Source organism: Heloderma suspectum, chromosome 1 (genome assembly GCF_057233095.1).
Source record: "Heloderma suspectum isolate Gila_16-S chromosome 1, 16-S_ref, whole genome shotgun sequence".
In the NCBI taxonomy this organism is placed as follows: domain Eukaryota; kingdom Metazoa; phylum Chordata; class Lepidosauria; order Squamata; family Helodermatidae; genus Heloderma; species Heloderma suspectum.
In genome coordinates, this window is record NC_139458.1 from 209,343,522 (window position 1) to 209,370,982 (window position 27,461).

A 27,461-nucleotide genomic window follows, 5' to 3' on the forward strand; every position below is an offset into this window, starting at 1 on the left:
TGTGTGTGGAGTGAGAGATGAAAATATTTATAAATCTATGTTCATATAAAAAATCAGTCCAAACAGCATTTTTGAAAACATAATAAAACAACTAGAAAATGTCTTGGCTAGTCAGAAAAGTTGCTCTCAGGAGAAATTCCAAAGGCCTGAGGAAGGGTTTCCAGCATTTCTAGAATGCAGGGACAATTCTTCATTTCCAGAGGGAGGTCACTCTGTGGGTGCAAGGGCTCTTCTTCTAGTGGCTTGCTATTCATACTGCACAAATGAAGGGTTGGATCCAGAGCCATCATTCCACAAGCAGAAGGATATCACTTGCAGAATGGGGCTTCCCCATCCTTTCCTCACCTCCGCATGCCCCCTAGATCTGCTCTGGAGGGTCCCCAAGTGAATAACTGAAGCCAGGCCTGATCCAACAGCCAAAGATGGTGGGAGAATTGATACAAGCAGAGATGGGCCCTGAAGTATTTGAGTCCTAGGCAAAATAGGTCTTTATAGATGGAATTGGGACTGAGTTCAAATATAGACATTCTGTGTCCATCATCAGCTGTTTTGAATTGTTCCATGTACCATCTCTTGTAGGTTCTAGAAGTCATAGAATCCCAGTCTACTTTCAGTGAGGCTGATCCAATAACCTGTCTTGGTTCCTTTTTAGACATGGACCGATATGTATCTGGTGATATCAGAATACACTTTTGCATTCTGATGAATCGAATTGTGTTCTGATGAAAGTGTCTGAGGTTCAAATACACTTATTAAGGAGAGTATGTAATGAATGGAGTAGGACTAGCTCAAGTAAATGCTCATAGGATTGTGCTCTGGTGATTCTTTCTGCTAATAATCAGAAGGTAGCTATTTTACTTGGAAGTTGACATAATGGCTGCATTCAGACATAACTCTAAGCCATATGTTAACCATGGTTTGTTGACCAAGCTAGAGTTGGATTTGCCAAGTTTCTTTGCTCATCTTGCAGATGAGCAAAGAAACGTGGTTAATCCTTTCTTACCACCACAAAGGATGAGAGAAAGTTTTCTCTGCAAGACTCCTCCCTGCAGCCTCATGGGATTGTCATGAAATTAATCAGGGAAGGGTCTGTAGCTCAGCGGTAGAGCACCTGCTTTGCTTGCAGAAGGTCCCAGGTTCAATCCCCAGCATCTCCAGGTAGGGCAGAAAAAACTGCTTGAAGCCCTGGAGAGCCACTGCTGCCAGTCAGTGTTGACAATACCGAGCTAGGTGGACCAATGGGCTGACAGTATAAGGCGGCTTCCTGTGTTCCTATGAACAGATGACTGATTGGAGGCCAAGGGACGTCTGAATACATATCCCATGGTTATTCGTACCGCAAAGAACCAGCTCCAAGCCGGGGGGGGGGGGGGACGGGACACCCTCTCTTCCTCATTAACAATAAGTGCCTCCAACAAAACATTCTAGGAGGAACTCTACCCAGTTTTTCCCAAACCCTACCCCACAAGCAAGGATAGGTCTGTATCCATCCCTCACCACCACCATCACTTACGTTATGCTACTTAGCACCAGCCCCCCTGCTACAAGCTCTAGTTAAATGTCTCCTATACCTGGAGATGGTTTCTGCCTGCCAAAGGGGAAAAAAACCAGAAGTGTGAATTAGGAAAGATCCCTACTCTCTCGTTCCTTTTTAGAGTTATTTGAATTGCCCTTTGTGGGTGTTACAATCAGGGTAGTGTGCTAAGGTTTTAGTGCAGCTGTAGTTAAGGCAGACAGTGAAAGCAAATGGCAGGTGTATTGCAACAGTTGGTAATTCCCCTTTACTTTCCAAGTAGATCCTTATCCTGAAGAATCTGGGAGCCTGAAGGAGTATGTTGGAAGTTTGTCATCTTTAAGTGCAAATCCAGGTCTGTTTGTGCGATTTTTCTGTGGATGCTGGCCTTTATTATTCCAAGCTGTCCTCTCTTTAATTGTGAAAGCAACCAAAACTTTGCAAGAGAACCAAAGGAGAGTGAGAACAAGGGAGGAGCAGAGGGATGCCTCTTGGTGTCCTGTTGGCAAAATTCTAACCAAGCAAGCTGGTTGCTGAGGCCCATTTTCTTGGTGGAAAGGCAGGCAAATCAAATAAACAAATAAGTGGAGAGAATGAGCAGGTGGGACTTTGCAGAGTGAGTGAGGAGGCAGGGCAGTGCTTAAGGGTGCAGTCTGATGCATGTTTAGACAGAAGAAAAGTCTTACAACTCCCAGTATGCCCCAGCTAGCCATGGATGGCTGGGGCATGCTGGGAGTTGTAGGACCTTTTTTCTGTCTAAACATGCATAGGATTGTGCCCTAAAATAATTAAAACTAGGGCAGTCTCTCTCTCATTTAAGTCCCCACCATTCACTAGCTGTATGTTAATTTGGAGATAAAGAGCAGGTCAAGTTGGGTTTGAGTCAAGCAGGAAAGTCTCTTCAAACAACTCCATAGAGAGAAGGCAAACATAACTCTGTTGTTACTTTCACCTGGGCACAGGGAAAATGAGGAAGGGTGGAGTGTCTGAGGGAGCAATCCTATGGCCACTAGTCGGCAGCTAGACAGCCATAGGATATGTGGGTTTCCGGGAACCAACCTTCTGCACTGCCTTGGAGGCGGCGCAGAACTGCTCCACGCTCGGAAGAGGAGCACGGAGCAGCCAAAACGGGGCGTCCCAGCGCGGGGAAGGCAGAAATGCTGGTACGACACATCCAGTGTGTCATCCAGCAGCCTTCTCCCAAGCTTCGCCTTCCTGCGTGGTTAGACAGCCGCAATCGGCTGTCTAGCTGCAAATCCGGCCAGGAGGAGTGCAGAGGGAATGATCCCCTCCGTGCTTCTCCTGCCCTGCACTGGATAGGCGGTCGCCTCCGAGTTCGGAGGCAGCTGCCTATCCCCATAGGATTGCGCCCTTAAGGTAGCTTTTTCTGTTGTTGTTATTTTTAATCTATTCAAGGAGCCCAATAGCTGGGTGTGGCTGGGTCAGTGCTCTTGCGTTGCGTCCTAAACTAAACATATGTGCAACTGGACCCAACAGTTTGATGTTAAAGGGCTGCCTTGCTAGGGTAGGTTTTTCTTGTTTTCTTAAGATTCAGTTTTATATTTCAGCATTCATGAGGTCCCTATATTCCACCCAGCTCCACCCCACCCCTTAGATACATCTAGACTCTGACTTCCCTTTAAAAAAATATGCTTATTTTAATGCTTTGGGAACCAAAGAAATTACAGCATGAGTAATTGGGGGGGGCGTCGACCCAGTTGTGGGGGGTTTGGCAGTAGCACAGTGGAACACATGCATAACCTTTAGACTTCATGAAGAGCATAATATGTATTGTAAGGGCAACTAATGTGAACAGTAATAGGAAGCCCCATGGAGGATGTGACAGGATTCTTTTGGTGTGTGTTTAGTCAGAATAAAATGACTTAAGAAAACTAATAAGCAGGTGTAATGTTCTCCTACAATTATGACACACATTTTGGTAACTTTAATAAGATATGCATCAAAAGATACTGTGATGTCTTTGCTATTGTTATCCCTCCACCCCCACCACTGGACTTGCTATAACCTGGAGTAAATTTCTTAAGTGGGGATTAGTTTTGTGGGTCAAAAACTATTAACCTCCTCCTCCCTGTAAGCTCTTACCATTTGAGCTGTAAAATGGCCATTCTCATCTGTCTGCTCATACTACTGTCAGTAAAGAGTTTTGTCTTTGGATAAAGGAGCCAACTATCAGTCAGGAAACAAAATGTTTGTCCCTGAAGTATATCTAATTGAAGTGAATATGCACATGAAGGAAGAAACATATACAGTGAGTGATTTTAGGGTTTTTCTTTTTTAAAAAATAGGATTACTTTAATAATTGCATAAAAATTAAGGCAGTCCTAACAAAAATCTTAACTAAACATAAAGCAAATCAAGATTTTGTTTGTAACTCTCTTCTAGATGTCAAAGAAGGAAATGTGTTTGTCCCCTCAGGACCTAGCTTGCAACGATCTATGGGAGACGCTGAATCAAAAACTACAGCAGAGGTTTGGCATCTTCTGGTTTCCTGAATATCCCATATAATCAATGCATATAGTGGCTTACATCTGGCCTAAAGTCTGTTTAGTAAGTTTTATTTTGGCCAGTCCTTAACTTTTAAATGTCCCCTTTGGGGCAACTTGTGGCCCTCTGAATGTTTTGTCCTACAACTACCATTAGCCCCAACCAGCATAGCCAATGGTGGGAGATGATGGGAGTTGTGGCCTTCCAGATGTTTTGGCCTACAAATTGCCCACCCCGGCTTACATTTAATTCTGTTTGTATGCTCTAATTGTGGTAGTACAGATCATGACTTGACACTGTCTACTGTTCCTGCATGTAGACCTCCCAACTCTGGCCTAATTTCTAGAGGTGACCAGAGTAAGTTTGTGCTGATCGCCAGAAATGTCCATTGAAGAAGGAGTGTTGGTTGGGTGGGTCTGATGTAGGTGGCATAGAAGGAGATCCTTCTTATTTGCAGGCCCCAACAGCTAAACAGGATGATCAGAGGCACTGCGTTCTGAATTCTGGATGCTGGGGAGAAACAATGGGGCAGGGGCTGTTGCTTGCAAGAAGGGAATGACATTTTCTCAGAGGCACCTGGCTGGCCACTGTCGGAATTTGAATACTGGCCATGGGCTTGGATCCAGGGTCTGCCTTCTGCGAGAGGAAGGGCTCTGTTCATGGACGATCCCTCTGCTTGATTTTGGGGGATCCCCTGTCCCCGCACACACCACAGCTCACCCCATTCAGCAGTGTTGCCTGTCTCTCTCGGTAGCATTTCCAGGGGCCCGGAGGGGCTCCCATGGAAGGAGAGGGTGAGAAGTCCACTTCCGTCAGCATAGTTGAAAGAGGGTAAATCTGAATCCAACCCTAGACAGACCTTTGATCTGATCCAAGAGGGCTGCTCTAGTGATCATTTATTTATTATTAATACTTGTATATTGTTTAATATAATAAAATCCCTAAACCTTTTATGTGTAACAATATTCAGATCACAGCATTAAAATACAGTATTAAAATCACAGCTTAAAATGCAGTATTAAAACAATTTCAGCTACAATAAAAATAAAAGCAACAAAATGGAGCTGCAGCATGATTAATTACAAGCCAGAGAAAGCTTCCTAAAACAAGTGCGTTTTTCAGGAGGTGTTTAAAATATACCACATTTTCGGCCTGTTGAACTGCATGGGGGAGGGTCTTCCAGAGGGTGGGTGCCACTACTGAAAAGGCCCCACTGCCAAGATGTGACATGGCGACTTTCTGTTGGTCATGGGATGGCCAACAAGGCCTCCTCTGAAGTTCTTAAAGGTTGGGTGTTCCAGTTGGCTTTCTAGTAGGAGAGCAAGGAAGTTGGTGTGGAATAAACTACCCTTGCCAAAAGAACATATTGCAGGATTTCAGACACTGGTGTAAGAACAGTTGAAATTTTTCTGACAAGTCTGTCCTCTTGAGGAGTCCCACTGACATTTAGATGTGCCTCAAGCTTTGAATCTCAAGCTTATAAAGCTTCTATAAGACAATTAAGTCTGACTTTCCCCCCCTCATTTCACAGATGTCAGCTTTCTATAAAATGGATGGGCAACGCAGAGGATACTGCCTTATTTTTAATAATATCAATTTTGAGGGGGGTCTCGGAACAAGGAACGGATCTCAGAAAGATGCCAGTAAGTGACTGCAAAGGAAACGCTTGTGTTGGAGTGGCTTGTCTCCCATTGTCACTTGAACATAGCTTTCTAAAAAGTGTTTTGCGTATACGGAGTCGAGTATAATTGCTGGTGTGCAATTTTTATGTGGTTTCAGGCTGTGGAAATTGTGTTTTTTGTTTGTGTCCAGAATAGGGCTTGGATCCAATGGTGTCATTCTGCCAGCGGAAGGGAAACTGCTGGTGGAATGGATTTCCCCTCCCTCTGCAGCACCCCCCCCAATCTGCTCTGGGGGATTGGGGGACCCTCTGGAGCAGATGGGGGGAATGTGGCGGGGGGGAGAGGACAGGGAAGTCCCACTGCATGTGCAGACTTCTGTTCACATGGTATTGGATCCAAACCTAGGTGTTTAGGCTTTTTTTTTTTTTTTTTTTTGCTGCTCCTGCTTTGACTGATGACAGACCCTGTGTGGTCCAAAAGCTTGGAGAAAACTTTTAAACAACCACAGCTACTTCAGCAAAAGACTTATGCCAGATCATGGTCTTATCACTCAGAGGTGGATACCTCCGTGAAATTCCTGCTCGTAGAAATGGAGCACATGCAGACAAAAAGAAATATTTGCAGTTGGTCAGGGCATTAGCCCTGTGGCAAGGAAGAAGCTGGCAACTTATTTTACCAGCTTCACCACCACACAGTTGTTCCTTTTGCTTCTGCTGCTAACTGGTATAAATTAGATTGATAACACTGTGAAAGGCCAGGGATATATTTTTTTGAGGAATAAAGGAACTCTTTAATATATTGATGAATGAGTGTATAGGGTAATGTCCATTGGATGCTGCTCTAGGGATGTACGGATTCCCCACTGTCTGTTCCAGTGGGGAATCGGCCCGGGGCGGAGGCAATCCGTTCCTCCCCCCCACCAGAATCCTCCAGAACGGCTCTGCTCCGTGAGGATTCTGCAGAGCCGCCCAGCTTGAGGGCCGCTTACCTGGATGGCTGGAGCTATTCTCTTCTGCGCCGATCGCCTTTTTTTTTTTTTAAATGGTGAGCGGCAGGATGTGCCCATAGACTTATACACAAATAGAGCCGTGAATCTTGCGTATAAGCCTATGGACACACAGACTTATACGCAAGATTCACACATCTATTTGTGTATAAGTCTATGGGCACATCCTGCCGATCACCATTTTAAAAAAAAAAGTGATCGGCACGGAGAACAGCTCCAGCTGAGCAAGCAGCTGAGTGCTGTCTCGTGTGGAATCCTCGCGCAGAGGAGGTAAGTGGGGCCGATCCGCTGCGGATTCTCATTTGAATCCGTGGCAGATTTCTCTAACGTCCTTACTCAAATCTTTTATCTGCTTCAACTGTTCAGAAAACATATCACACACTGCTGTCCCTTAGATATTATACTGACATAACAGTTAATTGTAGTCACGTTTTTCAGCTCATTTTGGGTAGCTGAACACAAGGCTGGAAGATAACTTCCTTTATAATTAAAATAGAGAAGCCATATTCAGGAATTCCGAAAGGGCATGCATGGGGGTGTATCCACACTGTGTACGGGGTGTGTGCTGGCCCTTCCCAGGTTGAGTGGGATGGTCTGAAGGGGGAGTGGGAGCTGAATGTGGTTACTGTCCTCCCCGTAACTGGGAAGCCTCCATGATAAGGGTTTCCAATTGCAGGGAAGATTGGAGGGAAGGTGGGGTTGGAGCATGTAGCTGTTCCCCTCCCCATGCAGACATTTTCGTAATGCTTAAATAGAACCATAGTCTAGTCCAGCCCTCCCCAACCCTGCAGTCTCCAGATTTTTTGAACCATAATTCCCATCAGCCCCAGGCAGCCTAGGAACTGAAGTCCAAAACAGCTGGAGGACACCAAGTTGGAGAAGGCTGATCTAGTTTCATAGAAAGCTCAGGGGCAAACAGGGGCAAAGCTTATGTATTCTTCTTGCAGCTGTGGTTCATTGGTGAGTGTAGCCATGGGGAAGCAACCTGGTGCCCTCCACATGATTTAGAGTATAACTCCCATCAGCCCCAGACAGCACAGCCAGTGGGGAGGGATGATGGGAGTTGTAGTCCAAAACATGGGCAGGCATCAGGTTGCCTACCCCTGGTTTAGTGCATTGACATTAGGCTTAGAGGAGGTTAATGGGTGGGTATGCTCATACAGCATATTCTACTGGATTATCAAAAAAAGCAAGAGTAATGTGAGACATTTTATGAAATCTGTTTTATCCTAATAAAGAGACTGTAGATAAGTAGTGCAAAAGGTAAAGGTGTAAACTCCATCTATGGGACATGTTTATGTAGACTTTAAATTAATGCATAACTTTTCTTTAAATTAGCACCCATGTTTTGGTAGGTTTTGCTAACCTCTGTCTCCCTCTTCTTTTAACAGTGGAACTGGAACGTGTGTTTACATGGCTTGGGCTAGACGTGAGAAAATATGATGACAAGACATCAACAGAAATTGAACAACTTTTGCAGCATTGGCAATCTTCTGAAAGTTGGAAAGACAGCGATTGCCTAGTATGCTGCATTCTGTCTCACGGCGAATCTGGAAAGATTTATGGGACGGACGCAAATCTGATTTCCATCCGTGCCATCATGTCCTATTTCACAGCCATCCGGTGCCCACTGCTGGCTAAAAAGCCCAAACTCTTTTTCATCCAGGCATGTCAAGGTGGAAAGACACAACAACCCGTCTACCTCGAAGCAGACACCCGTGATCCTGTCCCTCTTGGAGCAGATGCACAGAGTTCAGGATTTGTCTCTTCACAGCAGCTGACCTCAAGTATTCCAGCAGAAGCAGACTTCCTTCTTGGCATGGCCACTGTGGATGGATATCTCTCATTCCGGCATGTACAACAGGGCACATGGTACATTCAGGCTCTCTGTACTAAGCTAGAGCACCTGGTACCAAGGTAATACTTACGACACGTGGCAGCCTTTCCCTGTTTAACTTAACATCTTGGCTAAAACATCAAGGGTTGGACCCTGATTTAGTCATATTTGGAGTATACCCATTGAAATCAAGGGTACTTAAGATCTACTCCAAGTATGACTAAATCTAGATCCAACCCCAAGTGCATATCCATAAGTTGTTGGTAGGACCATCAGCCTGTCAGGCCAGCATGCAATCAATTATATCACAAAACAATAAAACAGCAGATAAAATCCTTCAAAATTAAAAATGTTTACTTGACATTAAAATGCCTGGAAGAGTAAAAACTTCTTTATCCAGCACCAAAAAGATTGCACGTAAGCACCAGGAGAGCTTAGAGGGAGTTCCATAGCCAGCGTGCCAATGCTGAAGAAGTCCTTTCTATTGTAATGTACCGGGGATAAAAGAGGCATCTGGAGATAGGCATCAGCAGAAGATCTTAAAGCACAGGCAGGTAGATATGGGAAGAGGTAGTCCTAGAATTTGAATTAATCTCTGTCTTTTCACAACTTTGTCATATAAAGCAACCAAGGAAATGAAGTTCAGATTTTCCCTCCATGGGCTACAGGTGTGGGAAAGCTACACTTCGTGTCATTCTCCTTCGTGTGCAACATCAAAGAACAGGGATGATGAACTGGCAGTGTATAGATCTCATCTGACCACTACCTCCCCCACCCCCTGCCAGCCCAGGCTAAAAGTGGAAGTCTGACTAGCACCAGTCTTTTGGCAACTCCTCAGGAAAAGGTGCTGGCCAGGTCAACCTACCAACTCAGCTGTGAAGTCTTTCTGAGTGCAACGTCAGTGGAGAGCTAGAGGTCTTTGCGGTGTCATTTTATTTCACGTGCCAGGCAGGAGAGGGGCCTGGATTGTTAACATCCTGCACTGCCTGTCCCTTGAGCAGGTGATTGGCACAACTGGTAGCAATCCAGCTGCAGGAGAGGTGGTCTTAGTGGTGGAGCCAGGCTGCCCAACTGCCCCGTTCCAAGAAAGGTGGGCCCTAAGAAATTTCAGAGCATGCCAAGGGATGCCTAAGAGAAGATTGGCATGATCTCCACATCTAGACGTTCATGCCAGTCTCCATATCTGGCCACGTGCTTTCCTTCCCTTAATACTGGGTGCTGGTTCATCATTTAATGGTAATGTGAACATAGAATAGCAGCAGAATAAGAATGGCAGTTTAAAATGAACATTGTCTTTCCATTTTCCCTGCAGAGGTGAAGATATCTTGTCCATTCTTACAGAAGTCAATGCAGATGTGAGCAAACGTGCAGACACTCAGGGGCTAAAGAAACAGATGCCGCAGCCAGCTTACACCCTCAGGAAAAAACTGATATTCCCGATGCCCAGAGAGCGTCCTCCTCCGCCTGCACAGCCGCTGTAGGAGTCTTGATCCTACATTTGGATTGCTGAAGACCAATAGGCAGGGGGTTTTGGTGGTAGAAGATATGAAGGGAGCACACCCTTCTCGCTCACTTTCATAGACCAAGTTCCCAAAAGTGGAGAATGGTGCAGACCAATTAAAAGGTCTTTCACAACTAGCAAGCTGCTGAAATAGACAACAGAATCGCAGTCAAAGGTAACATCCCATTGGACAACCCCCAGCCCCCAGGAAATGGGTTAGAAACTACCTGTCTAAGTCCAGAGGATGTGCTACTTTGGAAATAAAATCTTAAGTGGTTCTATTACAATGAGGGACACAGTATAGCATGGCTGGGCAACTTGCTATGGCCTGTAACTCCTGTTATTCATCACCCTTGACTATGCTGATGGGAGTTGCAGGCCAAAACATCTGGAGGGCCAGAAATTGCCCACACCTGAAGTATAGAAAGAAAGTCAAGATGGCTATTTTCAAAACGCTATTTTAGGCATTTCAGTAAGACCTCAAGAAGGCCATTGAGAGAATGTATAAAATGGGATTGAAACGGCTGGTAAGGCAGCCATAGAGGAAGGGGTACTACTGCTAACCTCAGGCCCTTAAAAGGAAAGAGAATTGCCCCAGAAGAGAGGAAAAAAAGAATATACTTGATGTGACATAGACAATCTTTGTGATGGTTGGAAGAATTGCACAGTACTTGCCAAAGACCTGTGATAGTAGCAGAGAGCAGTTCTACTAAGTTCCCATTTCCAGACAGTCCCCACAACAAACCCCTTTCTGCTAGCCCACCCATTGGTACTAAGCCAATTCAGGAAACCTCAGCACAGAATCTTGGTTCTCTGGCATGGTATGTAATATCACACAAAACATCCAAGTTTTAATGAAGACCATTTCACCACTCTTGAGCATAAGGCAGGGTGTTTTGATTTTTAATAATTCCACTGATAATCAATGGAACAATTGTACTTGGCTGTTTCCTATTTAAATCATTGGGTGTGTAGGCTATTACTTTTGGCTAGGATGTGCCCCTTCCTTTCATCAACACCTCCTCTGGCAGGGAAGTGTTTTCTACATGTACAAACGGGTGATGGGCATAAGCAAGTAACATCCCCATCTTCTCATGTTCAGAAGCAGCAAGGTTTGGCTACACAGCCCTAAAGAGGAATATGACACAAGAATACTTGGCAGTAGCTAATATAAACAGAGCGGTCAACATAAAGATATGAGCAAATAATCTCTTCCGATGGGACTGCAGATTTGGCTTTAAAGGCAGGAACTTCGGAAGAAACGCAGGTTCATACCAACCTGCCATCAGTAAAGTGCTTGCCAGGCCTTTCATTTACAGTCCTAGTCATATGGCCCAAAGATGCTGCTTCTGTGGGTACGTTCATTGAATATCTCTTCGTTCTTCTCAATAAGCTTGCGTCTGAAGAGAAAATTAATAGAAGTATTACCCATTTTTTTATGCATCAGTATATCCAATTCTATACAGGCTCTTGTTGAAAACTATTTTGTGGGATTCTGATTTAAATTTTGTACTAAAGTATCCCTGGGTGAGCTTTTTTTGCCACAAGTCACAACCACAGCAGGGGATAGCACTGTTCTCATGTACGCAGCAGCAAAAAGCATGCTTCACAACTGTTCTCCAATGAATCTTTTAAGATTGTAATCTTATACCTTGGAGTAAGTCCCATTAAATGGGGTTTACTTCTGAGTGGACATGTACAGGACTGCACTGTAAACCACTTAGCAAAGCTCTTTCTCCAAGACGCATAGGTCCCATCTACATGGGGAATTTCCTCCAGTGCTACTGCGCCTCACAGATGGTTTTGGCACATGATGTTCCCCCACCTCCACAGCAACCGCGGGTTTTCATGCCGTAAACCCCACATTGTTGCAAACTGGGTTTGTGACAGATTTTCCTGTTGCGCTGGCTTCAGTGCAGTTTGGGAGTCTGTGTGACCTCAAGTAGTGTTACTGGCTTCGGCACCAACTGCAGGGAGCAGCGCTGAAAGGAGGAAGGGAAAGTTGCATCAATTGCACCTATCTGGAGGAGTGGAGCTTCGCATAAGGTTAACGACTTGTAAAGGTGCTTTGTTTTCCCTAAATGAGCCTTGAAGTCAGCACATTGCTTTGGGATGACTCATTCTTTTGAAATCTCCACTTCTGCCCTGAGAACAGCCTGCTAAGCATGTCTACTCAGAAGTAATTCCCATTTACTTCCACTGCACTTTCTCAGCACGGAGCAGAGAGAGGGGCAGAGAAGCCTACTGTTTCAAATCTGCTTATCCGGAGGAGCGCACCTTAGCCAAAGGTTAATGACTTTTTAAAAAGAAGTGTGTTGAGGCTGCACCCACGTGTGCCCAAACTTAATGCTGTTTCTCATGCATTCTCCCACACAAAAGTGGTTCTTTTTTTTGTATACGCCACTGTAATTGGCTGCATGTGCTGCAGGAGGAGCAAATCCAATTTGATGAAAATGTGGCTTTAAACTGAATTGCCATGGAAAGCATCTCTGTGTAGATTGCCCCTTAGTCTTTGGCCTTATACAAAAAATTTTTCCTACCTCAAAAGTACATTTTCTTCTACCAAAGTAGAGATATTAATTCGATGTTTCTCTTCAATAGATGCAATGCGGTGCTGGATAGTTTTCTCCATCTCTACCATGCTGGCTTTCTGTAAAAGGAAAGAAAGGGAGGGTGGGTAGAAAGAAGAGAACAAAGAACCATCTGCTGTCCATGCCAGGCCATTGTCAGCCTGGTATTCTCTCCTCTTGCTGGCAATTGTAGGAACAGCCTGCTTTCTGCCATAAGATCGGGTCAGGATGTCACATTGGATGTAACCTGAAATTGTTTGTAATCTAGAGGCTCCTTGGCCCTTTGCCCAAGGCCAGCCGCAGCCCCTGCTACCTAGAAAGTGCCAACAGCTGAAGGTGGTGGGGAGTTCCAGCCCCTTGGAGGCCAGGGCGGTCCACCCAGGGGCTGGGCCAGTGACTGGCTGAAGCAAGATCTGCCCTGGGTTACCAGAGTAACTTGCTACTCCCATTCTTCCCTTTCCCTCTACCCCTTTATTTTGATCTTAATAAACCTTTACCCAACCTTTAGTTGGTGTGATCTCTCTGCATAACCTCAGTGCTAATTTCAGTGCCTCTTGGCTTACGAGGGTGGCTACTGGGTGTTTGGGGGGACTGAAAGGATGGGTTTGGCCAGTCCTGGTTTTTGGGAAGGGGATCCCAGGATCAGGTCCTGGGTGGTTCTCCCTCGCAGGGAGGTTGGGGCCAGTCCTGGCGGCGGGGATCCTCCTTCCCCCCTTCCTTGACATAGTGGTAGGGATGGGATAAGACACTGACATTACTCAGGTTGGTTTTTGCTATAGAGGGATTCAGAGAGAGTGAAGTGTGAGAGCTTTTGAACTGTTAGTATTTTGCTAGTTAGGAACTATGCAGTTTCCAGCTAGGGCAGGTCCAGGACAGGACCGTAAAGTTTTGTTCCAGTTGCTGAGGCTGGATGCTTTTATCTCTGGACTGGAGGAGAGTGGTGGGCCACCCCCTGTGGCCGTGGCAGCGGCTGAAGATGATCAGCTGGCAAGGAGAAGGCGGGAGAGACTGATGCCTGGCCCCAAAAGGAGCAGCAGCAGGCAGGAGAGCACGGAAAGTTGGAAGCAGGCCTCGTGGGAAGCTCATGAATGGGAGGAAGGACTGATGATGCTCCACATCGAAATTCTGGGGCTCCAGTTATGTCTTTTGGAAGAACAACTTCCCTCTGGCTTTCCTGACAAGACTGTCGCCCTAGTTGGTGACAGAAGTTTGGGGGCTCTGAACAATGCTGAGCCCCTGGCTGACCGAGCGAGCATAGACCAGCGCAAGCGTGATTCCTCATGTTTTGCTAATGCTCGCTGCCCTGAGAACGGGGGAGGAGTGAACTAGGTTGAAGAAAGACGTAGTAGCTCTCCCAGGGTTGCTAGCTATGAGAGCTGGAAGGAAATCCGACACCTTAAAGGAGACTGCTCAAAGTTAGCAAGGGAAGGGCAGCGGCCTTCAACTGTTTGCATTCCCCAGGTTGGGGGTTGTTAGGACTGCAAAGAAATTGGACACCAGCCAAGAGACTGTTTGAAGCTGGCAAAGGGGAGGCAGAGCATAGCCCAGCCTAAGGGGGGGGGGGAATTTGCTCTAAGAAGCCCTTGCCCAGTTTAGAAGTCTGGCCAGAGTGAGATGAGAGAAAAATTGCCTAGCTCCAGCAAACCCAGAAGCAGCGACCTGCTGCCGCTCGCTGGTGAGACAGTCGGCCCCTCACCAACCCCCTCAGTAGCACCTCTGCCCAAGCCCACGACAGTCGAGACTTTTGATGCTGGTGGGAGCGGGGAGAGCGAGCGAAGCGGCATTGCTTTTGTTGAGAGCCGCTGGCGAGCTCAAAAGGCCTCTTCTCCTTCGGTGTTGGTGCAACTGCTGCAGGCGGGACAGAGAGCGCGGAGCCAGAGACAGTTCAGTGAGCGTGTTACGACCAACGGAGCGGGGCTGGTGGGGTGTCTAGAAGCCCCAGGAGCGCATGTTACTATAGTTGGCCAGAAGTACGTGGAAGAAGATCAGCTGTGGGAAAAGCAAACTCCCTGCAGCTTCTTCCCGAGTCTTGAGGCGCCTTGTGCTCAGGTGAAAGTGGAATACCGTGACCGGACGGGAGCGTTAGATGTCTTGGTTTGCGAAGGCGCTCCACCTAGCGTCCCCCATAGTGTCACCGTGGGACTTGACTTATTTAGGCTTGCCCAAATGAAAGACCGTGCCCACGGCCAAGCTGTCGAACTGCTGGGCGGAGCAGGCGGGGGGGGGTGCTACCCCCCTGAGGGGAGTGGGGCTGCTCCTCAAGCACCGCTGGCTGCGTGGGAAAGTACGGAGCAACAAGTTGGGGCTTTGCTAGAGGTGGGGCGGGAGTCAAGGGCTGAGGAGGAAAGAGAGACGCTGTCGTTAGAGACTGCGCTCAGCCCACCTCCTAACCTTGTTCAAGCCTCCTGAGTCTACATTGCAGAAGCACCAAGGTGAAGTGGCGTGGGGCGATACGATCATGTCCCCTGCCCCTCCTGTGCACCCCTTTAGGGCACTTGGGACTTCTGATCGAGGATTTGCCTTAGGGGACAGTGGGGCAAAGTGGACTCTGCCAAGACAGTTCGTAGTGCCCCAGGTCCTTCCAGATGAGGCTTATTGTTTAGCCCAAGAAGTTGCTGGGGGTGGGCGGTTAGGCACTAATGCGATTCAGTGCCGGGTGGCCAAAAGTTTTTCTCGACCCCCAGTGGTTATAGCTGGGGAAAACTTCTGCAAGTTCTGTGATGTGTACCAGAACATTGGATTTATTTGTGATCACTCGGGGGCACCATTCTACCCCCTCCCTCTGGTTAAGCCTCCTTTAGAGCGGATAGACACTGACCTGTTGGGTTTTTCTCTAGCCCCTACGACAATGAGGGAAAGACTTGCCCCTTTGTTCTGTATTACTGTGATGATGCTGGCTACAACCTTGCTGTTTGTTTGTTCCTGCCTGGGAACGCCCCAGACTGGTGTTTCAAACTGGGGCTCCGGGTTTGTTTTGGGGCTGCTGTCAACAAGGGGGGTGGAAACCTTCTGCATTGTCCCCTCTTATTTTTTTATTGCAGAGTTGGTAGCATGGTTTAGTCAGATGTTGGGCAAGGTAATTCAAGATAAGTTTGCTAGGCTTCCTGTCACGGAAGACCTAGCCCTACAATTTCTGCTTTTTGCTGAAGATGTGCCTCTAGAGAGTTTGTGTTTTCCCTCCTGCTCAATTGATGCTGGGGAGGGAGCTTTGGGGCTCATTAGATCTGTTAAGGGCCGATGTTGCTTTCTTCTCCTCACTGTTATTTACTCAGCTGTGCCAACTATGGGAATTGGCTAAGGACCATCACGCTGTGCTCTTTTTCGGGCCTGAGCGAGAGACTCCTTAGCTCAGCATTCTGTCCTGATTGAGGATCTTACGTTTTTGTTTTGTTTTTTATTTTGGCCTAGTAAACCTTTTTTTGTTGCGTGTTAGAGCAAAATGTTTCTTTTAATCTGGAGAAACTCTAATTATTACCAAGAGAGAGTTTTAGTTATAATTGATTTTTTCCCCTTCCCCTTAGGTTGGTTAAAGAAATAAAATAATTTTTATTGAACAGAAGGAGATGATTTTAACTAGTGGGTTTATGAAAAACTGTAATGTTAGTGATTGGTGTATGCCTTGTACATGGTTTTCATTTATTGTTTCATAGTTTTATTAGTTTTAATTGGTTTAAGTTTTGATGAAAATGGAAAATCTGGGCTACACACCCCGAGATTTCATCTTCCCAAATGGGAGGGTGTTAAGGATAACGGCCTGCTTTCTGCCATAAGATCGGTCCAGGCTGTCACATCGGATGTAACCACCTGAAATTGTTTGTAATCTAGAGGCTCCTCAGCCCTTTGCCCAAGGCTAGGTAGCCCCTGCTACCTAGAAAGTGCCAACAGCTGGAGGTGGTGGGGAGTTCCAGCCCCTTGGAGGCCACGGCGGTCCACCCAGGGGCTGGGCCAGTGACTGGCTGAAGCAAAATCTGCCCTGGGTTACCAGAGTAACTTGCTACTCCCATTCTTCCCTTTCCCTCTACCCCTTTATTTTGATCTTAATAAACCTTTACCCAACCTTTAGTTGGTGTGACCTCTCTGCATAATCTCAGTGCTAATTTCAGTGCCTCTTGGCTTACGAGGGTGGCTACTGGGTGTTTTGGAGGGCTGAAAGGCTGGGTTTGGCCAGTCCTGTTTTTGGGAAGGGGATCCTGGGATTGGGTTCTGGGCGGTCCTCCCTCGCAGGGAGGTTGGGGCCGGTCCCGGCAGCGGGATCATTTTCCTTGACAAGCAGTTTTACCAGCACTATGAACCTTTTAAACTGGAGGTGATAGGAACTGAACCTGGGACCTTTTACCTGCAGCGGATGTGCTCTTCCACTGAGCTGTGGTCTTTCCCCTTTAAAGGTATCATCACCTGCTAGTCATCGGTATGGGGACAGTTGAACTGATGGCCCCAAAGGGGCAACCTGAGCAAGATCACTGCAACAAAACCATTGCAGCAGAAAACTGTTCATCTCATTTTCCAGCTTTTACAAGATTATATTTAGATCAATGGTCTCAGTCCTTTGGAAGATACCTGCTGCAGCTGTATCTAAAGAAAGGCTAAAGTATTCTATTATTGATGGGTCAGAGAAAGCCAAACTTGGTTAAGAAGCACCACATGTGAACAAGTGTTAGCACTCAGCATCTAAGGCAATTTGTGTTCCTCCAGGTGTTCTGACCTATAACTCCCTATCCGCCCCAGCCAGCATAGCCAATGGTGAAGACAGATTGGAATCATGGGCCAAAACATCTGGAGGGCCACAAGTTGCCCATCCCTGATCTAAAGCAATCTTCCTTAATTTTCTGAACTAATCTACAAGATCTCAAACAATCGGGATTGAATTCAGTAATACAAGTTGCAAAGAGCCAGCATAAAGAAGGAATGCAGAACCTCAAGACAAATCTGGGCCACCTTGGGTCCCAATCCAGACCCAAAGGGCCATTTCCCCTGGCTCCTCTCCCTCAACTATCAAGCATTTGGTGGCTTCCCAGATTTTGCACATTTCCCCCCCATTCTTAAAGGCTGAAATGCCCCTCCTCAGGCTTAGTTGCTAGAGTGAGAACTTTAAACTACAATACACTGGCATTTTTATATTTTGGCCTCTCCCACCACTGGAATGTGGCCCTGGAGAGCTTCTCTGAAATTGAATTTAGTCTTTGGGCTGAAAGAGCTTTGGGGTGGAAACTGCCAGTGACCAAGGCAGTTTCCATCCCAAAACCAGGCCAAAAGCCAGACTAGAAAGGGTCTAGATAATCAGTTTCATCCAGAAACCCCTAGAGCGGTGATGCCACCACTCATTCACACATGTTGCCCAGGAAAGGGATATTTGAAACTGCGCAATAGGTATTCAGGTCTGAGGAATCCATCCAAATATGGCTTTTTCAACAGAAGCCATGCTACCATCTCTCAATATTGGCTCTCCCGACACGAACCTACCCATACACTACGCTCAACATCTGAGGTCCTCTTCCAGCTGCCCACTCCAAGGGAAGCTTGAAAGACAGCAACAAGGCAGAGGGCTTTCTTGGTGGTGGCTCCCCAGTTATGGAATGATCTCCCTGATGAGGCCTGCCTGGCACCAACATTGTTATCTTTTTGGCACCAGGTTAAGACCTTTCTCTTCTCCCAGACATCTGGCAGCATACGGTAAGTTTTACTCAATCCTGGATTGTCTTATGGCTATGGTTGTTTGCTTGAGATTGCTTGTTTGAAGTTGTTTTACATATATGTTCTCTTGTGTATATTGACTGTTCATGTGCATTTTATGTAAATAGCTCTTAATCTCTATACTGTATTTTTAATGTTTTTAATCTTTGTAAACCACCCAGAGACCTTTGGCTATTGGGCGGTATAGAAATGTAATTAATAATAAATACATTAATAATAATCTTTGGTACAATGCCCTCCCATAAAGGAAGCATTCACCCAAGTGTACAAGCCTGACCATATTGATCACACAAGCCAAGGTGGACAAGGATCAAGTGCACAAGTGGTGGGTCATACTGTCTACATCCTCAGGACCAATAAGTTGAATGGTGTCCAACAAAACAGAACAAACGGAGTCCTAGTCTCCTCTACTGCTAATTGGAGTCCAATCAAATCCGATCAATTTTATCTGCAAAATGCATTGCAAACAACTCCCAGCAGTCTTCTAATAAATCCTCCACTTCTGTCTGAGGGCCAAGCCGTAACAGACCCATGCCACAACTAGAATTGCTTCTGTTCTACAAACACCAGTGAGGCAGTGGTTGGGATAGCAAAGGAGTCCTGTCGATGGCACTGCAGAATTGCATGTGATGGTCCTTCACCAATTGCCAGAGAATACAGTTAAAGGACCGTGCCATAGAAAGTATATGTTAAACATTAATACTCACAAGCATCACACATGCAGGCCCTGAGACTGCAGAGCTAAAGGGAAGCATTCTCTGCCATCGTCCTGGGGAACAAGGGTCACTGGGAGGTTCCTCCCATGTCCCAGGAAGAATGTCATGGCAAGGGGGAGACTAACATCCGTTGGCCAGAGAAGGAGCAGCTGCAAGGAAGTTGCAGCTGCTGCTGGGGATGTGCAAACCCACCCCCGTCCAGGTTCTCCGGGCGCCCGCTTAGTCCTTGCCCCCACGTGCTGGTCCCTGGACCGTGCTCAAGCCCCTCCTGTGCTTGGCGAGCACCCCGCACCACCCCGGCGGCCTCATCAAGCTCCGCAGTTGCCATTTTTTGAAAAATAAAATGGTGATCACAAAAATGCGCATATTTGCATGTGCACAAATATGCACATTTTCACAAAAATGTGCAATTCCATGCATACGCAAATATGTGCATTTTTGCATATGCAAATATGCAATTGCCTTTTTTTTTTTTTTAAATGGTGACCGCAGAGCTCAATGAGGCCACCGGGGTGAGTGTCAGCCACTCGCCAAGCATGGACGGGGCGAGCAGGGGCAGGCGTTCTGCGAGCAGGGCTTGGGGGTGCGGGCAGTAGGGTTCTGCCAGATTCCTGGATGGAATCGGGTGCCCATTCCATCCCTAGCTGCCACTTCCTTCTCCCTGCCAGAAAAAATACTTGACTCTAACTGCCAGTTGCCCTGGGACTGTCAAACAGGAAGGAAGTACACTCTGGCACATCCATTGGCTGTGTGCGCTTGTGGGGTTTGCATGTGTTTTTACTATTTAGTCTAAGCCACTTTGGAGGAGCATTCATTCAAAAGCCAGGTTATAAGTCTTCTAAGTAAATAATCCCCCCATCCCTGGCCAGTGAAACTTGGGAATATGGACATTTTTCAAAAGATTGATCATCTGCTTCCCAGTGCTCACCTCATTCAGGAGTTCCAGTTCTGTGTTGTGAAGAGATGAAGCGATGGCATTCAGAGTCTCATTCTTCTCCTTCAGCTCTTCCTCCAAAGTCTTTTATTTGGTAAAAATATTTTTAATTAACGCATTTTATATCTGGCATTTCTACTGTAGTTCCAAGGAAAGTCACTATGTCAGTTTAAAAAACAACTTAATGCAGTAATAAAACAAACTAAAAGCAAACACTGAAACAAGCACCACCAGAACCAAAGTGCATTCCTTCTGCCATCTAACCAAAGGCCTTCTGGGTTAGATGTGCTTTATACAGAGGCAACCAAAGGACAGGAGGAAGGATTGCTGAGGCATTCCTGAAGGAGGTCATTCCACAAAGCCCAGACACACAACTGAAGCTCTGCTTTTGCCTGACAACATTTTGTTAAATATTATTTTAGGGATTTTTCAAATGGGTAACAACAACAAAACAACCTGCAACCAATTATTTGGTTTCCATTTTTCAGGCATACGGTGGTGGAATACCAAGCTCCTTTGTTTGGCTCTTCCACTGACAATTTAACCTCTCCAAAGAACAGACTGCAGAGCAAGGCTCTCAGCCTTAAAAAGCCATCTCTGCACCAGGTTAATGTGTCGAGTTGGCTACCCATTAATGTGATGAGATAGGAATTGTCTACAACAAAGATCTAGAAGACGAAGAGAGTAAGGAGGATTACGACAGGCACACGAGATACTGAGACCTGGGTGTGTTAGGGTAGCTTCCCCTACAGCTCTACCCACCCCTATGTGTCATTGTGACCCAGCACACTGGCAGGCCCCTGGGCTATGCACAAATTGCTGCAGAACCCTTCTTTTCTCCCACTACAGGAGTTCTCTTTCCTAATCTCTCTCTCCGTCTCATAAGCCTTAGCACCCGCAATTTGCTCAGCTCCAGCCCCGATAGCACTCCTGGAACTGAAGTCCAGCCCATCCAGGACAGAACCAGTCACATGCATTGACATCGAGCACTTTGTAAGCTAATGTCCCCATACCTGAGGCCTGTGTATGGATTTCTATGGTATGCATTTGGTTTTCTGCCTTGTGTTTAACATGCTGAGGATAGTTTGTTATATATGAGCTGATTAATTCCCTATTCGAGTTCATATAGTGCCTGCTACCAATAAGCTAATTCCCAACATGATTGTGTATTTTTTTATTAGTCTTGTGTGATAAACCAACTGGCTTTGGAACAGATGGGCATGTGCACATTATTGGGACAAATTTGCCAAGATGTGCTACTGGCAAAGTTAAAAGAAAATGTGCATTTCAGAACATGCATATTCTTACACATGTTGTGACAAATATTTGCCCCAGAAGCATTTGCATCTTGCAAGACTCCTGCACCAGTCTGCATTAAAGGCTACCTTACAAATATTTATCCAAAATAGAATTATTGGTCTTCCACATTTTCCTCATAAGCAGTAACTCATCTAAGTTACAATTTTCATAGATAAACAAATGATATATTAATACAGGACAGCTAGGCTGGTGAGGACGAGGGAGAGGGCCTTCTCTGTGGTGGCCCCCACTCTGTGGAACTCCCTCCCTAGGGAACTCTGCCATACCCCTTCTTTAATGAGCTTCGGCCACGCATTGAAAACTTGGTTGTTCAGACAGGCATTTGGGGTGGGTTAGGGTATTTTTAAACAATGTTTTAATGTGTAATTTTACTGTTTTAAATTGTACTGTTGTACATCGCCCAGAGTGGCCGGGTGACCATCCAGATGGGCGATTAAGAAATTTAATAAATACATACATACATGCATGTATACATTATCAAATTGAGTTTGAATCAGTTTGATTCTAGCAAGGCATTCTAACAGAATCATTTGTGGTGACATGCTGTGACTTTTCACAGAACATTTCACTGATCTAGGAGCCTGCCATTTTCAAAGAAACATGAGGAAATCAAGGTGGAAGCATTTTCCCATGTAAACTCAGGAAAAGCAAGTCAGAAAAAAAGTGCATTAGATAAGAAGGAACAATAACTTATTGTACAATTATACATGTTCAGCTTATGATGCAAATAAATAAACATAAAATATAAGTAAATAGGATCTATGAAAGTGAACCAGGTGTTATCCTGTTCTGAAGGGAAGTGTGGCAAAGGAAAGCTGATAAGATATGAAGTAAATATATCACTCCCCAAATCATAGTTGGGAACTTTAGAAAAAATAATAACTAATTGTCAAAGGAATTCCATTCTGTGGAAAGGAATCACGTAAGGAGCGCTAATAAGAAATCAGATAAACGTGAGAGCAAAATAGAGGAACTTCAGAACCAAACATCAGTTCCCACCAGGACATATCATCTGTCTTCCTGAGAGACAAAAACACCCATCTCGGATTGACTTTTCTATTCCACTTTGCTACCAGCTCAGAAATGTCATTGGGTAAGAAACTTAAATATTTACAATGAAAGGCAATGCTCCTAGAACTAAACTTAGAACACCTCTGAAACGTGTTTTGTTTGTAATGACAAATTTGAATTTCTTGTCTATGGTTTATGCTCATATCAAATGTGAATCATGTAGAAACTGCTTAAGATTTTGAACTAAAAATGAAAAGACATGCCTGATCTCAGAGTCCTCTATTTAAAAACTGTGTGTTAATAGCAGGAATTTTGTAAATCTACAATTTCCATGGTGACACTTTGTTCTGGAATTTGACATCAGATATGTTACCTGCTGATCCATAATCCAGCCAAATACCAAAATCCCATATAATAAAATCCTTAAGACACGGACAAATCTGTCACAACATGTCTGGGGACGACAACTGTTAACAACAGAATGGCTCCTTGTTCCTTCATATAAGAAGTTATAGGAATGAAGGAAGAGTATTGGGGTTCTTATTGTGAACAATCCTTACTTGGCTAAAGTATATATATCATATATACTAAGAGCAAACTCAGGCACTGACTTATGATGACTATGTAGCCCAAATGGGGCTACTGTGAAACAAGAAGGAAGTATCAGCATGCAGGTTTACAGAATTACACACGAAAAAATCTTTCAGGGGAATAAAAAAACCCTAAGGAAGCAAAGAATAAAAGCAATAAAAGCAAAAGCCCAGTGAAGACAGAGTATGCTCAGTGAACACAGAATGCTGAGTGTCTGTGGAGAAAAGGAAAAGTGGGGAGATGGACTGGAGAACCCTGAACAAAGGCATGTCTGGCTGGGCCACAGCACTCCACACTGAGCCAGAGCACTCCACGCTGCAACATTTTGTTACAGTTCCCACTTATTATCAACATTTATATCCCACACTTCCTCCAAGGAGTTTAGGACAGTGTACATAGTCTCTCTCTCTCCCCCACCCCCATTTTATTCTCACATCAATCTTGTGAGGTTAAGCCTGAGAACGACTGCCCAACCTCACCCAGTTTGCTTCATGGCTGAATATATATTTAAATTCAAGTCTTCCCAAAGGTAATGTGATGCTCTACCCAGTACACCAGCCCAACCTGGTGCCCCCCACAAGATATATTGCACTCCAACTCCCATCATCCCCACATCTGGAGGGCACACGATTGGGGAAGCCTGCACTGCACCACTCTAGCACTAGAATGCCCTACTCACACTCTACAGACGTGTCAGGTGCACCTATTCAAAAGCGTTAACCATACTTGCCATGATCTTTTGGTTTAACTCGGCTATAGTATCCAAGGTGTGCTGCTGCTGCTTTTGAAATTCCTGGAAAAGAGAAACTACTAAATTACAGTAGGGGATGATGGAGAAAAATTATATGACTGCAAGCAAACAACTTTTAATTCCATGTTCTCTTGTGGGCTCCCTATGTAACCTTGGGGTGCATCACCTTTCATACCATGACTAGCATAACATAGAACTCCCCTACTAATGTGTTCAGTAATTGTGTGGGGAAAATGTCTGGGTGGTAGACAGGATAAAGAAAGCAGTCTCCTTTTGCTGGTTTTCATATACTCTTTAGAATCACTTCAGCACACTAAGTATTTCCACTGACGTTCAATATTGGGGGTTTTGTTCTTTCTGAGGCAGTCTCCTTCACCCAACCAGTATGTGGAGATCTCTACTTCACATGCCTGCACAAATGCACCCATGCACATCTACCCTCCTGCTTAGATCAGGGATGGGCAACGTGTGACCCTCCAGATGTTGCTGGGCTGCAAGTACCATCATCCCTCACCATTGGCTATGCTGGCTAGGGCTGATGGGAGCTGCAGTCTGACAACATCTGGAAAGCCACATATCCCCCATTCCCGGCTTAGATCGTACTCATATAATGAATACAAGACAGCAATGAAAACAGAACACTGCTCAAATTATGGAAAGACATTCCCTCCAAGGAAACTTTGTGCAATAGAAAGTGTACTAGCCTGTAACCATCACCATGTCTCTAAACCTCTGGCTAAGGCTGCTTCCAAACCAGGGTCCTTTAATGCAAATTGATCTCTGCAATCAGCTAAAAGCAGAATGAAAAGTGGCAGTTCCAAATGGCACTTAATAAAGCACTATGTTATTTAGCATTGCCTACCCCATGGCTAAGATCCTTCTATAGTTTTTATCCACAGGTAAGTTCCATTCAGCAAGGGTTCCACGTAACCTTAATTAAAAGCTTCCTCCTTTTTCTGCATGAACCACATGTTTGGTTCTTTTTATTGCCTCCTGTTCAGCACACCTGCCTCAAATTATCATGAAAAGCCCTTCAAGGGGTACAATGCTATGCATGTTTAGACAGAAAAAAAGTCCTACAACTCCCAGTATTCCCCCACCAGCCATGCTGGAAGTTCTAGGAGTTTTTTTTGTCTAAACATGCATAGGATTGCACCCTTACTTAATTAATAATTGTGATTCATTATTAATTGTCCCTTAGGGCACAATCCAATGGGGATACTCGGAGGTGACCAACTATCCAGCACAGGGCAGGTGGAGGACAGAAGGGATCTTCTCTTCTGCACTCTGGCCACCCTGCATTATGAACCCAGAGCTGGGGACGAACCGCACCTCTTACAAGGCAATGGGGTTGGGAGCCAGTTTTCTGGGAACCGAATAATCCTATGGCAGTCTAGCTGCTGTCTAGGGGCCATAGGATTGCGCCCTTAAATAGCTTCTGTTCCTCACAGTGGTAGGTTTTAATGATTTGCATCCTTTGCATTTTTAAAATTAAATTTCTTTTATAACTAAATAGCATTATTTTGCTGTGAATGCAGCAATGAAAAAAACCCTGTCCTTGCAGGGAATAAAAGCTTAATAATTAAGGGACAATGAACTACTAATCCCCCCAGGCCAAGCTAACAGGAAACAATAGAAGAGATAGAACCTGCAAGAAGAAAGCTTTTAATTCAAGGCATAGTAGCCCCTTAGAAATTAATAAACACGTTTTGCTTTGTTGAAACATTGTTTACCTCTCTTTCTTGTTCATAGACTCTGCCTATCAAAAAACTGTTATTCTGTATTATCTTCCTCTGTTCCTCCATCTCCAACTCAAACTTCTTTGTCAAGGATTGCTCTGAGGATAATATTTTTGGATCCATGTTAATCATGTGTATAGCTTATGTCATAGAAATTATCATAAATCTATTATATAGCAATGTTAATGTGTTTGAAGCCTATAGTGTCATTTGCCATCCATACAAGATTATGACAATGGTGTCCCCAAACAGAAGATTGGCGGCATGGAACGTGAGGGCTGCTTTCACACTATGGTCTTTCAAGTGCTGTAGGGCCATTGCTTTTCCACAATCAGCTGCAAGCAGAATTAAATGACAGTCCCACAAGTAATTTAAGGTAGCATTATATTCCCCATAGAAATCCAGCAGTGCCCATTTCCATGGGAAAGGCCCTAAATTGTTTTTTCAGAAATGTCCCATTCAGGAAAGGCCCCACTTTTCTCTGCAACTGCCCTTTAAATTAGTTGTTTCCCCCTTGCCCCTTTCTTTTAAAGTGGCTTCTGCCCCGATAATGAGCTGCTTCCTGTTCAGTCACATGGCCACAGGCTTTCTGAATCAGCCCTTAATTACAGTTCCTGTTCCCCATGTGGTGAGTTGGTACCTGGGCTTTTACATATTGGTTTCCCCTTTGCAGCCAGAGCAACTGCTCTTAATTTTAATGTTACGTTGATCTTACAAATAAATGAAAGGTTAATGAGTAATTGCTTTGGCTGCAAAGAGGATACAAGTAATTAAAGGCTCACCCACCCATCTGCCCCCACAAGGAACAGGAACATTTAACAGAAGGATCCAAGTCAAACCAAAATGCTTGTATAGTGGGAAATTCAGATAAATGGGAATACTGCTTAAATGGGGGCAGGTCTTGAATGAAAAAGAGGTAGACAGTTGAGGTTCAGATCATTTATACATACATAATACAAATAATATGCAAAAACAAGAATCCTCTTTTACTCACTTTGCTGTAACAGTGCTTTTTCTCGCTCAGTCCTCTCGCTTTTTTTCCATTCTGCTTGCCTTCTCAGCCACTTTTCTTCCATTTCATCAGAGATGCTATCCTACACACACACAAAAGATGCAAAAACAAATTTGAGCAATTACAAATACGGGGATGGTGATTCTCTTACACTTGCAGATCTTCAGAGTAATTTATGAAGAGATTGGTTATGAACCAGCAAAAAGGGGAGCATTCCATCCAACAGTGCTCATGGCCTGATCAATCGCCTTTTCCAGATGGGATTTAGAAAGAAGGAACGTTGGCCTTGGGGATACATGTTCCAATTGCACCCTCTTTGACGCAGGCTCATCTCAAATGCATATAGCATTTTATAAGAAGTTGAATCACCCCTTGGTGAGTGTTCCAATAATGATAAGGTGTTGTTGTTTCCTCCAACTATTATTTATGTGTTTTATCTTGTCTTGTGCCCTGGAAGCTCTGGTGAAGGGCAGTTTATGATTAAAATAAAACGGAAGTACATTCAAGTCTAGTATTTTCCAAAGAATCAAAAACTACATTATCCAGAGGGGTCACTATGTTTGTTAGTCTGTTGCAGCAAAAACAACCACAACTCTTACGGTATTGGGAGTGGGGGTAGGTGGAGAGTTTCTGTATTATTGTGTATTAACACTTCTTGTATTGTATTGTTTTTATACTGTTATTATGTTTAATTTTATTTGTATTGTGCTGATTATGGTTTATATTGAATTTTGGGGTGGGTTTTCCCCATTATATTATGGATTCCTGTACTTGTGTGTGTAAGTTACTTCAAGACTACTTTTTGTGGTGGGAACTGATGCATAAATTTAACAAATAACAGATATATTGTGCCATAAAATGTCATATATGTGTACACACACACACACACTGATAAACAATGGGGCCAAATCAGGCCTGGCTGCAGGTTTCAGGGAGTCTAGGCAGGCTGATGTCAACGGGCCTCTCACCTGCAGCTTACCAGTAGTGGCCAAACAGGCAGAGCACTCACCCCACCTGCCTGGACTCATGGGCAAGGCCACTTCAGTTAGCCACATTGGAGGTGGGGCTGGCATACGGTAGGAGCAAGGCTGGCAGATTTAGGATGGCGCCGGCTACTCAAGGCACATGGGGCTGGAGTTCTT

At 45.0% G+C, this 27,461-nt stretch overlaps 2 protein-coding genes across 6 annotated transcripts in view; one reads left to right on the forward strand and one right to left on the reverse strand.

The window, feature by feature from the left end:
- Positions 1–13,060, forward strand: part of LOC146358689 (caspase-10-like) — a 28,126-nt gene extending 15,066 nt beyond the window's left edge. For 2 of the 5 annotated variants that reach the window (XM_084817779.1, XM_084817790.1), the window contains exons 7-11: positions 1,797–1,868; positions 3,917–4,002; positions 5,550–5,661; positions 8,038–8,563; positions 9,796–13,060. In XM_084817779.1, coding sequence (XP_084673905.1) covers positions 1,797–1,868; positions 3,917–4,002; positions 5,550–5,661; positions 8,038–8,563; positions 9,796–9,964 — 965 coding nt within the window. In that variant the 3' untranslated portion in view covers positions 9,965–13,060. Of the gene's footprint in view, positions 1–1,793; positions 1,869–3,916; positions 4,003–5,549; positions 5,662–8,037; positions 8,849–9,795 lie in introns of those variants that run through there. The other 3 variants (XM_084817758.1, XM_084817768.1, XM_084817798.1) reach the window with 2 other exon arrangements.
- The window catches only part of FLACC1 (flagellum associated containing coiled-coil domains 1), a 47,527-nt gene continuing 31,047 nt past the window's right edge, over positions 10,982–27,461 (reverse strand). The window contains exons 11-16 of the mRNA XM_084817811.1: positions 26,302–26,401; positions 25,302–25,405; positions 23,548–23,610; positions 19,890–19,979; positions 12,525–12,634; positions 10,982–11,384 (exon numbers count right to left, since the gene is read on the reverse strand). Of these exons, the coding sequence (XP_084673937.1) occupies positions 11,306–11,384; positions 12,525–12,634; positions 19,890–19,979; positions 23,548–23,610; positions 25,302–25,405; positions 26,302–26,401 (546 nt within the window). The 3' untranslated portion in view covers positions 10,982–11,305. The remainder of the gene's footprint in view (positions 11,385–12,524; positions 12,635–19,889; positions 19,980–23,547; positions 23,611–25,301; positions 25,406–26,301; positions 26,402–27,461) is intronic.